Consider the following 12,395-nt stretch of genomic DNA (forward strand, 5'->3'; position numbering starts at 1 on the left):
CCTCCTCTTGCTTGGTGTTTGTGTGCAAGGTGGCAGCGTACAGGGCCAGATTAACCTTTTGTGGCCCCGGTGCCAACCCTATCTGTGGGCCCATTCTGAGGTGGGCCTAGTGGCAGTGCCATTGGAACCCTAGTAAATCTGGTGGTGAATCTGAGACATTTTTCATTTTGATCACGCACCTCTGCACGACTATATGTATTGCCATATGCAGCTTCCTCAGCCCCCAGTTTTTCTCACTGAGCTGTACCCATGTGGGTTTACCAGTGTTCACTATGAAAGTTCTGTTCATTGTGATCAGAGGAAACTCTCCACAGATTTAGCTCCTTCCTCATTCAGAAGTTTTGTAGTCATGTCTCTCACACCATCCTGTTTCACCAGTCACTATATGTGGTCCTGGCCTCAGCTCAACCAAGTTCCACAGCCAGCAGATATCCGATCAGTTCTGACAGTGCCCTCCCCTGGCGCCCATCCTGCCATTTGCAAACACCATTTTCCCCAACCCTAGCTCAGTGAGCACTTAGCCCCTGGGACCCTGAAATCACCAGCCTTTTTCCCTCTGCTTCTATCTACATGCTATTCCACTACCTGGTCACTAACACCTTTCCTCATGTGTTTCCCTTCTACCTTGGTTGTGCTCCCCAGTCAGTCCTATTCTCCCCCTGTAAACCTGACCTGCTTCTTCTTTCCCTGTTCCCCTTGACATTCCTTTTCTACTGGTGACCTCTGTTCCTTGAAGTTAACTCCAGTTTCTTTCTCTGCTCCTAGCTTAATCTCCCCTAATAGTCACAAAGTCACCTGTAGCTTCTCTGGCTAAAGCCATGGGGCCAATTGCTAGAGGCCAGCCTTAGACAGCTGCAGCTACTAGATGCAGGAGGGCTGGCAGTTCCAAGGCTGAGTATGCTTGAACCTTGCAATGGCAGCAGTAGGGACTCTGTCCTCAGCGCTAGCCCTAGGCAACTGTAGAGTCTGCAGTTAAGTGCTTCCCTACTCCAGGCCATGGCTTTGAGATGCCCATCACCTGCTGCAGATGCCCCCCAATGTAGTCAGAAATCACCAGTGTGGTGCTCTGCTCTATCCAATGTTGATAAGTCAGCTGTGTGTGTGTTCTCCCTGTGTGCTGTCCCAGCTCTGCGCAGGCAGCTGGCACAGCAGATTTTGAGTGAACCGACCAATGACCACAGACTCCAATAAGGTATGAAGGCACCCGGATAGGTTTATTGCCAAATGAAACAATGTCTGCAGTTCTGCTAGTACATGTGTGCTCCCTGAAAATGGACCAGTTCAGTCACTGGCGGGATTTACCACTGACCCCTAAGCCAGACAAAGACACCTCCTCAGGGGTGCATTCTTATACATAGGTACAAACTACACATCACTCCTGATGTATTGAGGTACAACCCCTCTACGTGTTAGGGTGCTGCCTCTCACCTGGTACATGTTGGTTCGAACAAAACAACTCTATCCATATTATCCTTTTGATCCTGTCTTTGGGATGGGTCAGCATGTTCCTTGTTATCTGTGTGAAATATAGTAGTATCTGTGTTCTTGGTACCATCCTGGCACATGTTTATATCTCTAGTGTCCAGTACCTTTTAGGTTTCAGAGTAACAGCCGTGTTAGTCTGTATTCGCAAAAAGAAAAGGAGTACTTGTGGCACCTTAGAGACTAACCAATTTATTTGAGCATAAGCTTTCGTGAGCTACCGCTCACTTCATCGGATGCATACTGTGGAAAGTGTAGAAGATCTTTTTATATACACACAAAGCATGAAAAAATATTTCCTCCCACCCCACTCTCCTGCTGGTAATAGCTTATCTAAAGTGATCAATCTCCTTATAATGTGTATGATAATCAAGTTTGGCCATTTCCAGCACAAATCCAGGTTTTCTCACCCCCCTGATCTCCCCCCCCCCCCACACACAAAGCAGGAGAGTGCTTCCTACACTTTCCACAGTATGCATCCGATGAAGTGAGCTGTAGCTCACGAAAGCTTATGCTCAAATAAATTGGTTAGTCTCTAAGGTGCCCCAAGTACTCCTTTTCTTTTTGCAAGTACCTTTTAGGTATGTATGTTTTTGCAACATCAGCCCTTTCCTTGCCAGACTATGAACAAGTTCTGCTTCTTGCTCACGGCTTAATTTTGCTTTATGTTAAAGTCTTGAACATTACTTTAGTTCAGGTCTTAGGCCTCATACTGGGCCTCTGATACAAGGGTTTATGTTTCAGGGCCTCATTTTACGACATTATGCACCCCTCATCTAGCACATAGTCATGCAGTCTGGATGATTTTGGGAGGCTGGGATGCCAGAAGGTTCACCATCCCTGAGCAGTAGCTCTGCAACAAGTTCACACCACCCCCCTCCACAGTGGGACCCTGTGAAGACAGTGGAGTTACCCCATGTATAACCAGTTCCACCCAAAGCCTGTTGAAGTGAGTGGGAGTCTTTTCACTGTCTTTAATGGGCTGTGTATGGAGTCTAGAATGAGGTCCTTTGCTTCTAGGAGCACAGTACATTCTAAAACTATGCTACACTGGTTTACTATTGTAAGCAGGAGGGTCTCGCATGACCTATTGAATAATCAACACCTCCGGTCTGAAAATATCAGGTGGTATGGTTACAAAAGCAAGGCACTTCTGAATTCAGTAGGACTTTTGGATGTGCACAGAATGCAGGACTGCAGTAAAGTGGAACAATTTTCAGTTAGTGTAAGTGGAGGATATCTGGATCCATATTGTAAGGCTGTCCTACATAATGAAGAAAAGTTGAGGTCCTTTGCTGTTCTTTTCTACCACTCTTAGTTTCTGTGGAGAACTTGCCAGTGCAATATTACTGTCATATTTTTATGGGAAATAAAACTTAAAAAAAAAAGGTACTGGTTGTTGAAAATAGCAATTCCAGTCCTGGTTAGCATTGGGAAGAGACCAGCATTCGTTATTCAATTTTATCCTACTTTTTCTACAGCAAATTATAGTGGAGACTTGGGAGAGATGAAGTAACAGAGTGGCCCCGCTGAACTTGAGCATTCCTGAACTCTGAGGGTGTTCAAATCTGGAAGGCAGGCACTAGATTCCCTTTTTGAGTATTAGATAAATCTGGAAGGGAAAAGCCAACTTCTGCTTCCATGGCTCAGAAATGGAAATTGAGTCACCTCCTGGTGCGTGTCTGGTACCTAAAGTGGCCCGTCTGCAAGTAGAGCCTTTTCTCCCTTCCCTACTATTTTAACTTCTCCTGGTGGAGTCCTCCCGGCTCAGGGCTGGATCCCTGCGGCGGGGTGCGCGCTGGAGTCACGCCCGGGGGTGGCCAGCGGTCTGCTGCCCCGGGGCTGCCCGGGACCAGGGCTTTCTGCGGGGCTGGGCGCTGTGGTAACCGCGGAGGAAGCGGGCGTTACGGGCCCCTTCGGAGCCTGGGCCGGCCCCACGGTAAGCCTGGTGCTGAGAGGCGCAGGTCGGGCCGGCCCGGGGCTGCTGCTAACTGCAGCGTCCGGGCGAGCGCCCCACGCCCCGGCGTGCCCGCGTGCGACCGACACTCCAGCGCGGCAGGGACTTTTGCGCATGCGCTCTCCTCTCCCCAGAGCGCCGGCTCGCAAATGTCCTCGTGCGCGGCCTGGGCTAAGGGCGTGGCTGCGGAATTACCCGGCTAGGTCGCGGGCGAAGCTCGCCTTGGGATCTGCTTCCGGAGCAGCCGGAAGAGGTGGGAGTCGCGACCCCAGTCCCGGGTAAGGCCGGGAGCCGCGCAGGCCTGGGCGAGTGGCGCGGCGCGGCGCCCCTGGGCTGCCGTCCGGCCCCGCCGCCGGCGGTCTCCTGGCGCGGAGGAGGGGTAAGCGACCGGGCGGGAAGAGGCGCAGCCTCGGGGAGAAGCGGGAGTTTGAATGACACGTTCCCAGTCCTCGCTCTCTTAGAGCGCGTGTCCGTGTCGTCGGCGCGAGGGCCGAGCTGTGATCAGACCCGCCTCGCGCCGGCCGTAGCGACCATTCGCAGCCTGCCTGGCGGGGGGGGCAGGGGAGAGGGGGAGGGGCGGGGGGCAGGGGAGAGGGGGAGGGGCGGGGGAGAGGGGGAGGGGCGGGGGGCAGAGGAGAGGGGGAGGGGCGGGGGAGAGGGGGGGGGGCTGGGGAGAGGGGGAGGGGCGGGGGCGGGCAGGGCGGCACAGCGCGGAGAGCCGAACGGCGCGCGGCAGGCCGGAGCTGGGCACAGAAACTGGGTCTCCTGACGTCTGGTCCAGTGCCTTGGCTAGTCGCCAGCTCCTCCCTTGTCGCCTCTCCATGCCTCCGGCAGCTCTGGGAAACATCTAAGGGACTAGCTTGTTTGAAATACCACCTGAAAATACAGTTCTGCTGTTTTCTGCTGAAGTATAGGTGGGAACTGATGGCAGTAGTGCGGCTGGGGGCTTGTATGGGGGTACAAGGAAGGGTAATATGAGGTGGTGGACTGGGAAGGGAAGGTGATGCTTTTCTGGCCGTTGTTATGCTGTATCCAATTCTCTTCAGACGCTGATGTGGCAGCTGGAGCCATGTGGTCAGCTGATGAGGTTGCTGGTCTGTGCTACACACATTATAGCACCAAGCTTCCTAAGCAGGGGAAGCCGGATCCTAACCGGGAGTGGACTTTACTGGCAGCTGTGGTTAAAGTGGAGTCTGCGCCTGAAAGAGAGGCTTGCCTTAATGTTGGGAATCTGCAGGGTGAGAATGAATCTTCTTTTCTCAGTAAATGCCTGTAATATGATTTTCAGCTTAATTAAAGGTGACCTGTAAAGGAAAAAAAATTGTGGAGTTTTTGCCTAAAAAGTGTTTGAATTCATTTTCTTACTTTTATCCTAGAAACATAGGGAATGTTAAATATTCTTTTCTGTTTGGTGGAGATCTCCATTGGAGGACCCTGAGAAGTAAAGTGAGATCTTTTGCAGATCTTGTTTGAAAGGACAGGGATGTGACTCTAGCAAAATTATTTTCTCTCAGGAAAAATAGAGTACATAATTATTATGAGACCTGATCAGATAAGTGGTCTTGCTAGTCCAGTATCCTGTCTCTGACAGTGCCCATTTTCGGCTGCTTTACAGGAAGGTCTGAGAAACCCCATAATGAAAAATAATGGCATAATCAGCACAAAGGAAGATGTCCCTTCCTTTCTGTCTATTAGCTCCTAGAGTTTTGTTGTGCCACACATCAGTGTATTGTCTGATCGCTTCCCATATAAAATAGACTGGCAGTAGAAAAGTTCCTAGTGGGTTTTACAGAGTGTCTTGCTCTTCTCCCTTTTTGGGTTTTGAAAACTCTGCAGGGGCCGGTGGTTTGTAATGTGTTTTGTGAGTGTGTGTGTATGGGGGGGGGGGGGGGGGGGGATTGGTGTTGTGAGTATCATTCTTGTCTTGGTGGAAGGGCTCTTTCTGGAGGAAGGTTTTGCAATACTTGTGAAGGGGCTTGAACTCTGCGGTTTTCTGCTTTCTGGAAGTTTGTTCCACAGCCACATCTCTTTGATTCCCGGCTGTCACATGCTTTGTTCTGGACTTTGTGGTCTGCATTGGCCCAACTCTCTTGGCATTTTACAGTTTGGAATTTGATCTCTAATGTAACTGGTCTTGAGTCATTAATTGGTCCTAATCTTCAAAGCAGTCTTAAAACTGGCATTGGAAATGGACTGGGAGCCAGTGGAGGGACAGTGCCATGTTCTCATGGCAACCAAAACCATGGAAGAGGTGGACAACTGCACGTTGTATCAGCTGGAGCCTTTGCATTATTCTTACACTCTGTGTCAGACACAGTGAATTACTGTAATCTAGCTTGGACGTGACAAATATATGCATCACTGTGGTCAGATCTTCATCTGGGAGGAGTTTCCTAGTGAGCTGGAGGTGAAAAGTGGCATTTTTAGATACTGATGCTAACTGGTCATCCAGGGTTAGTGGGGAGTCAAACAGGACCCTGAGGCCTCACATCATTTTGATGAATGGACATGGTGTGCCTTCAGGGAGAGGGCTCTTAAGTGTTGCTCTTTCCCAGCAACCCCACCAAATTTACTAGCTTCACCAGGGTGAGACAGTGTCTCAGCTCATTCATAGAATCATAGAATATCAGGGTTGGAAGGGACCCCAGAAGGTCATCTAGTCCAACCCCCTGCTCGAAGCAGGACCAATTCCCAGTTAAATCATCCCAGCCAGGGCTTTGTCAAGCCTGACCTTAAAAACCTCTAAGGAAGGAGATTCTACCACCTCCCTAGGTAACGCATTCCAGTGTTTCACCACCCTCATAGTGAAAAAGTTTTTCCTAATATCCAATCTAAACCTCCCCCACTGCAACTTGAGAGCATTACTCCTCGTTCTGTCATCTGCTACCATTGAGAACAGTCTAGAGCCATCCTCTTTGGAACCACCTCTCAGGTAGTTGAAAGCAGCTATCAAATCCCCCCTCATTCTTCTCTTCTGCAGGCTAAACAATCCCAGCTCCCTCAGCCTCTCCTCATAAGTCATGTGTTCCAGTCCCCTAATCATTTTTGTTGCCCTTCGCTGGACTCTTTCCAATTTATCCACATCCTTCTTGTAGTGTGGGGCCCAACACTGGACACAGTACTCCAGATGAGGCCTCACCAATGTCGAATAGAGGGGAACGATCACGTCCCTCGATCTGCTCGCTATGCCCCTACTTATACATCCCAAAATGCCATTGGCCTTCTTGGCAACAAGGGCACACTGCTGACTCATATCCAGCTTCTCGTCCACTGTCACCCCTAGGTCCTTTTCCGCAGAACTGCTGCCTAGCCATTCGGTCCCTAGTCTGTAGCTGTACATTGGGTTCTTCCGTCCTAAGTGCAGGACCCTGCACTTATCCTTATTGAACCTCATCAGATTTCTTTTGGCCCAATCCTCCAATTTGTCTAGGTCCTTCTGTATCCTATCCCTCCCATCCAGCGTATCTACCACTCCTCCCAGTTTAGTATCATCCGCAAATTTGCTGAGAGTGCAATCCACACCATCCTCCAGATCATTTATGAAGATATTGAACAAAACCGGCCCCAGGACCGACCCTTGGGGCACTCCACTTGATACCGGCTGCCAACTAGACATGGAGCCATTGATCACTACCCGTTGAGCCCGACAATCTAGCCAGCTTTCTACCCGCCTTATAGTGCATACATCCAGCCCATACTTCCTTTACTTGCTGACAAGAATACTGTGGGAGACCGTGTCAAAAGCTTTGCTAAAGTCAAGAAACAATACATCCACTGCTTTCCCTTCATCCGCAGAACCAGTAATCTCATCATAAAAGGCGATTAGATTAGTCAGGCATGACCTTCCCTTGGTGGATCCATGCTGGCTGTTCCTGATCACTTTCATTCTTCAGTGTTTCCCCATTCTGACCAGCATCACTTCCTGTCCCACATTCTAACCCTCATAAGGTAGTGGTTGATTTACATCCTAAGGCATGAGAGATTAGACTGCCATATAATGTGGATATTATTATTATTATTAATTTATTTATTTATTATTCATATTAATGTTTAATCCTCCTAAGCCCTTGACCTTGGTGACATCTTGTGGCAGAGTGTTCCACATGTCCGTTGTTCAATGTGCACGAGTATTTTATCAGTTTTTAAATGTAAAGGACGGAAGAAAGAACTTTCTCCCAGCAGGCAGCTGACCCTCCAGGAAATGTCTGCACTTACCGCGGGCAGATCTGTGTTTCCAGGATTGGACTCCTGAGTCATCTTGGGACCAATATGTAAATCGGTGGTAGAGATCATCCTTGAATTGAGGGATCACTGATGATGATGAAAAGTTCTGCTCTTCAATTTCAGTGAATGTTCCTTGTTCTTGTCTTATGAAAGAGCATAAACAAGTCCCCAGCTGACTTTCTCTATACAATTAATTATTCTTATATGTATTTATCATATCCCCTCTCTGAATAAAACAGTCCAAGTCTCTTCAATCTCTCCTTATACAGAAGTCTTTCCAGGACTCTAGTCATCATTGTTGCCTTTCTCTGGAACTCTTCTGTTTTGCTATATCTTTCCTGAGAAGAGGTGACTAGAAATGAACATAGTGTTCAGGGTGCTACGAATCAAAATTCGGGCCTTGTTGTGCTGGGTGCTGTAGCAATGCATATGAAGAGATGATTCCTGCCTCAGACTGTGCAGTCTAAGAAGACAAGTGACTACAAAGGATGAGGGGACAGGATCACCGTGAAATACATACCATATTTATGGAGTTTTGCATCTGCACTTTTTTTTTGCTAAGTATAGATAAAATAAATGACAGCCAACCCCATCTGCCCACCCATCATCATTATTCGATAAATGGAGACAAGGAGGGGACTGAGAACAGAGCTTTGCAGGACCTGTTTGGAGAGCGGAAAAAGAGGAACAATTGAAAGAAACTGACGGAGTGATCTGAGAGGTAGGAGAGTTGAGAGAGGAAAACCACAAAAGCCAAGATGATGAGATTTCAAGGAGTGTTACAGAATTACAGGCTCTGGGTTTGGGCCAAGAAAAGGCAATAGAAATCTTGGGGAGAGCAGTTTCAGTGGAGCTCAGGGGATAGAAGTCAGACTGGAGGGGGGTCCATGATGGAGCTGGAGAAGAGGAACTCTAGACAGTGGTTGCACATGGCATATTCTCAAGTTTGGTGGTGAAGGGGAGGAGGAGATAGGGTGGGCAATATTTGGAGAGGCAGGTGGGGTTGAAGGAAGGCACTTTCAGCAGTCTCGCGAGGTGAGTGAGATTAAAGAGGAGTGTGAGAGAGGAATGAGGGGGTGAAGGAGGTCATGAGGCAGAAGGGGGATGAATGGGGTCACTGCTGCATGTGGAAGGTTTAGAGGAGGAGAGCAAATGACAAACCTCTGTCGGTGATGTAGAAAGATTTTTGTGGTAGTTTTTTGTCAATCTTCTCTATTTGAAAGAGCAAAATTTTGCACGGAGAGGGTGGAGGAAGGAGGCTTTAATGAAGGTGTCAGACATAGTGACTAGGCAGCTGGGATTGTGGATGTGGCCAGGTCACCACTCTCCTCTTTCTCCAAATCATTGTTAGATATATTTTAAAACTAGTCTTAATATGAATCCTTGGTGTACCTGCTGTTAGCCACTTAATCATGGGAAGTGGTTATTTATTTCTCCTTTGTTTCCTGTCTTAGACAGTTTTTGATCCATGACAGAAATGTATCACTCTCCCCATGTTACTTATAATTTATTGGGACTTTCATTAATGACCCGTCAACGTGTTCTCCTGTATCCTCTGTTTTCTTGATATGCTCAAAGATTGAAGAGACGGTTTTCCTTTACAGAAGCTGTGCTTATTTGTCCCTATATCATCTGTCGTCAGACATCACCAGTGTGGTGCTCTGCTCTCTCCAATGCTGATAACAGTCGGCTGTGTGCCTGTGTTTCCTCTGTGTGCTGCCCCGGCGCTGTGCAGATAGCTGACGCAGCAGACCCTGAGAGAACCCCCAATGACCACAGACTCCGATAAGGTATGAAGGCACCCGGCCAGGTTTATTGTCAAACGAAACAGTCTCTAGCTCCCCGGATCAGATGTCTACACTTCTGCTAGTACATATGTGCTCCCTGACAATGGACACAGCTCAGTCAGTGGCGGGACACTCAACTGCCCCCTAGGCTGGACAGAGTCAATGCCCCAGGGATGCATTCTTCTACACAGGCACAAACAAGTTACACATTTTTCCTTACGTATTGAGGTGTAACCCCTCTACATAGTAAGGTGCCGCTTCTCACCTTGTACATGTTGGTTAGAACAAAACAACTCTATTCATCATATTACGCTTTTGCCCCTGTCTTCAGGGTGGGTCAGCCTGTTCCTTGTTATGTGTGTGGAATGTGCAAGGATCAGAGCGTTCAGGTATCTCTAGTGTCCAGTACCTTTTAGGTATGTGTATTTTTGCAACATCAGCCCTTTCCTTGCCAGCTTCTGTGAGCAGGGTCTGCCTTGGCTCACAGCTTAACTTTGCTTAATGTTAGTAAAGTCTTGACCATTACTTTAGTTCAGGGCCTTAGGCCTCATACCAGGCCTCTGATATAAGGGTTTATGTTTCAGGGCCTTATCTTACTACAGTATCCTCTCTATCTTGGTGCTTCATAAGTCTCTGTAGTTAGCCACTTTACATAGTACTAAAATAAAACTTTCTGGTTTATAATTCCTAGGATCACTCTTAGTGCTGGACAGAAAGACATTTGCTACTTTCCAGTCCCCTGGCATAGTAATTGATTTTTAATGAGTGCATATTTTTGGTAGTAGCTCATCCACTTCATCCTTAAGCTCCTTCTGAACTCCTGGATGTATGTGCTGCTGGTTAATTTATCAGTGTCTCCCTTGACACCGCAGTCTCTGATGGTGCCACATTTACCTTTTCTGTGATGTCCTTGTTCTCTGTAATTGCTTAATCTGGTGATCCAGTGTAACCACCAATTTTTTTGTGGGCTTCCTATTTCTGGTATACTTAAATTATGTCTTTGGCTATGTGTTCTTTCAATTCTGTCTTAATTAAAATGGAAGTTACAGAAGTGATTACATGCTGTAGTTTATGCTTTGCTTGGGCTGGATTTCCATTTTCTGATTGATGCTTGCTTTGATTTGCATAACTTCTTGAACCTTGCCAGTTAGCCATGATGGCTTAATTTTTTGTTTCCTGCTTCTTTTTTGTTTGGGGCACACATGTCTTCTTTACTATTGCAGTTATTTAATTTAGTTATTTTGAGACTAAAGGTTTTCTTAAGTTTCCTCACTTCTGACTTTTTAGGTGAGTTAAATCCCTCTTTCTAGTTCTTGATATTCTTCCCATGATAATACTGAAGCAAAAGTGATCAGGAGATAATTTCTATAGTTACTTCCCAAACCAGCTCCTACACATTTCCTCTCCTTTGCGCACTTCAGAGTTAGCGGTTCCAAGAAGCAATCATTTAAGCTGTTGAAAAATTGCTGTTTAAGTTTTCAGAAGTGGGTAATATTTTTTGAGTGTACAACTTGATGCATCTTAGAGGTTCCCTCTTTTCAGACAGTGCTGAGCACCCACCCTTTTAAAGTGTCTCTTTGGACATCCAAAATCCCTAGTCACTTAGCAAATGTAGACCTTCTCTACCATGTGTTCTGATGTGAAACTGACCAATTAGTATGCAGTGAAATAGGCAAGACCTGAATTTCAGATGTAAAAAAACCCAAACTCACACTTTTTGACTTTCTTAATAAGAATCTAAAAAAGGATACTAACCCAATATTTTTTTTCTGAGCAGGTCTCCTTTAAAAGGGGGTAAGGGTAACCCTATTGCTTCATACTGCCTCATCAGCATCTCCTTTGTGCTATGCATTGTATGGTGCATTCCCCTTCTGTCCTCTTCCCTGTTTGGGGGTCCCTGAGTTGGTCATCTTGTGTTGTCTGTGTATAGGACCCCATGTCAGTGCTCCCCTCTTCCCTTGCCACATGCCATGTCTTTCCCCCAACATTGGTGCTGTGCCTGGTACCTGACTTTCCTCCCCTCTGTGTGAGTCTGGTACATAGCCTTCCCCTCCAGTGGGGGTGGGAGTGTGTGTGAGAGAGGTGTTACTTCATCCCTCCTCTTGTACCTTGTCTCCTGTGGTGCTGTCTGATTTAAAATGATCAAATTAGGGTGATGCTTTTAGAAGTGGTTCAGCTAACTTTATTTTCTTTTTCAGTAACTAAGGAAGTTGTTGCTATGGGGACTGGAACTAAATGCATTGGCCGTGCAAGAATGAGGAAAACTGGTAAGTATTGTGTAGAAACCAAGGCAACCTATCTTGGCCTCTTTGTCACTTGTCATTGGTATGAGCTCAGCCTCAGAAAGGCAACAACAGTACAAGAGAAAGTCCCAAACCTATAGGGTTGGGTAGACAGCATTACCGGCTAGGTTTGCTGCACTGCGCTCCCACTATCCACAGCCCTTAAGAGGAACTGACAAAAGCCGTATAAATGGACATTGTCAGGTAATGTAGGTCCCAAATGTACTGGCGTTTACAAAAACAACAAAAAAGGCAAATCTTGTTTTCTAGTCTGATTCCCTCAGAGCCTGTTGTGAAAAACGCCACAGTAACCAAACTCCAGAAAAGTGAGAGAAAACCCCTCTTATTTAGCTATAATCAGCCGCTACATACTGCACTGATTTCTCTATAAGTAACTAGGAGCTGCTGTGAGAAGTTATTCATCCTGTCTCCTCCCTTAATATGCATATTTATAAGAGAGGAGGACCAGACTGCACTTGGCTGCTCCTCCTTGGAGAGTGGAGGGGCCACAGAGACTCATGTCAGGAAGTAACCTGGGAAGGAGACATGGCCAAGAGCCTTTCAATACAACGATCTTTGTCTTCCCCAGAATCTAGAGGTAGAATATAGCAAGAGAAGAGAGCAGCTCTGGCAGATCCCATGTTGGCAAAGCTGTTTCTGTGC

At 47.2% G+C, this 12,395-nt stretch overlaps 1 protein-coding gene across 15 annotated transcripts in view; it reads left to right on the forward strand.

Annotated features, from left to right (window-relative positions):
- Nucleotides 1-3,661: 3,661 nt before the first annotated feature.
- ADAT1 (adenosine deaminase tRNA specific 1) overlaps nucleotides 3,662-12,395 on the forward strand; it is a 95,471-nt gene continuing 86,737 nt past the window's right edge. For 4 of the 15 annotated variants that reach the window (XM_073308400.2, XM_073308395.2, XM_073308396.2 and 1 more), the window contains exons 1-3: nucleotides 3,668-3,818; nucleotides 4,486-4,677; nucleotides 11,649-11,717. In XM_073308400.2, coding sequence (XP_073164501.1) covers nucleotides 4,509-4,677; nucleotides 11,649-11,717 — 238 coding nt within the window. In that variant the 5' untranslated portion in view covers nucleotides 3,668-3,818; nucleotides 4,486-4,508. Of the gene's footprint in view, nucleotides 3,819-4,485; nucleotides 4,678-11,648; nucleotides 11,718-12,395 lie in introns of all 15 variants that reach the window. The other 11 variants (XM_073308404.2, XM_073308403.2, XM_073308401.2 and 8 more) reach the window with 8 other exon arrangements.

The sequence above is a fragment of the Lepidochelys kempii genome, chromosome 12, assembly GCF_965140285.1.
Source record: "Lepidochelys kempii isolate rLepKem1 chromosome 12, rLepKem1.hap1, whole genome shotgun sequence".
Taxonomy (NCBI): Eukaryota; Metazoa; Chordata; order Testudines; family Cheloniidae; genus Lepidochelys; species Lepidochelys kempii.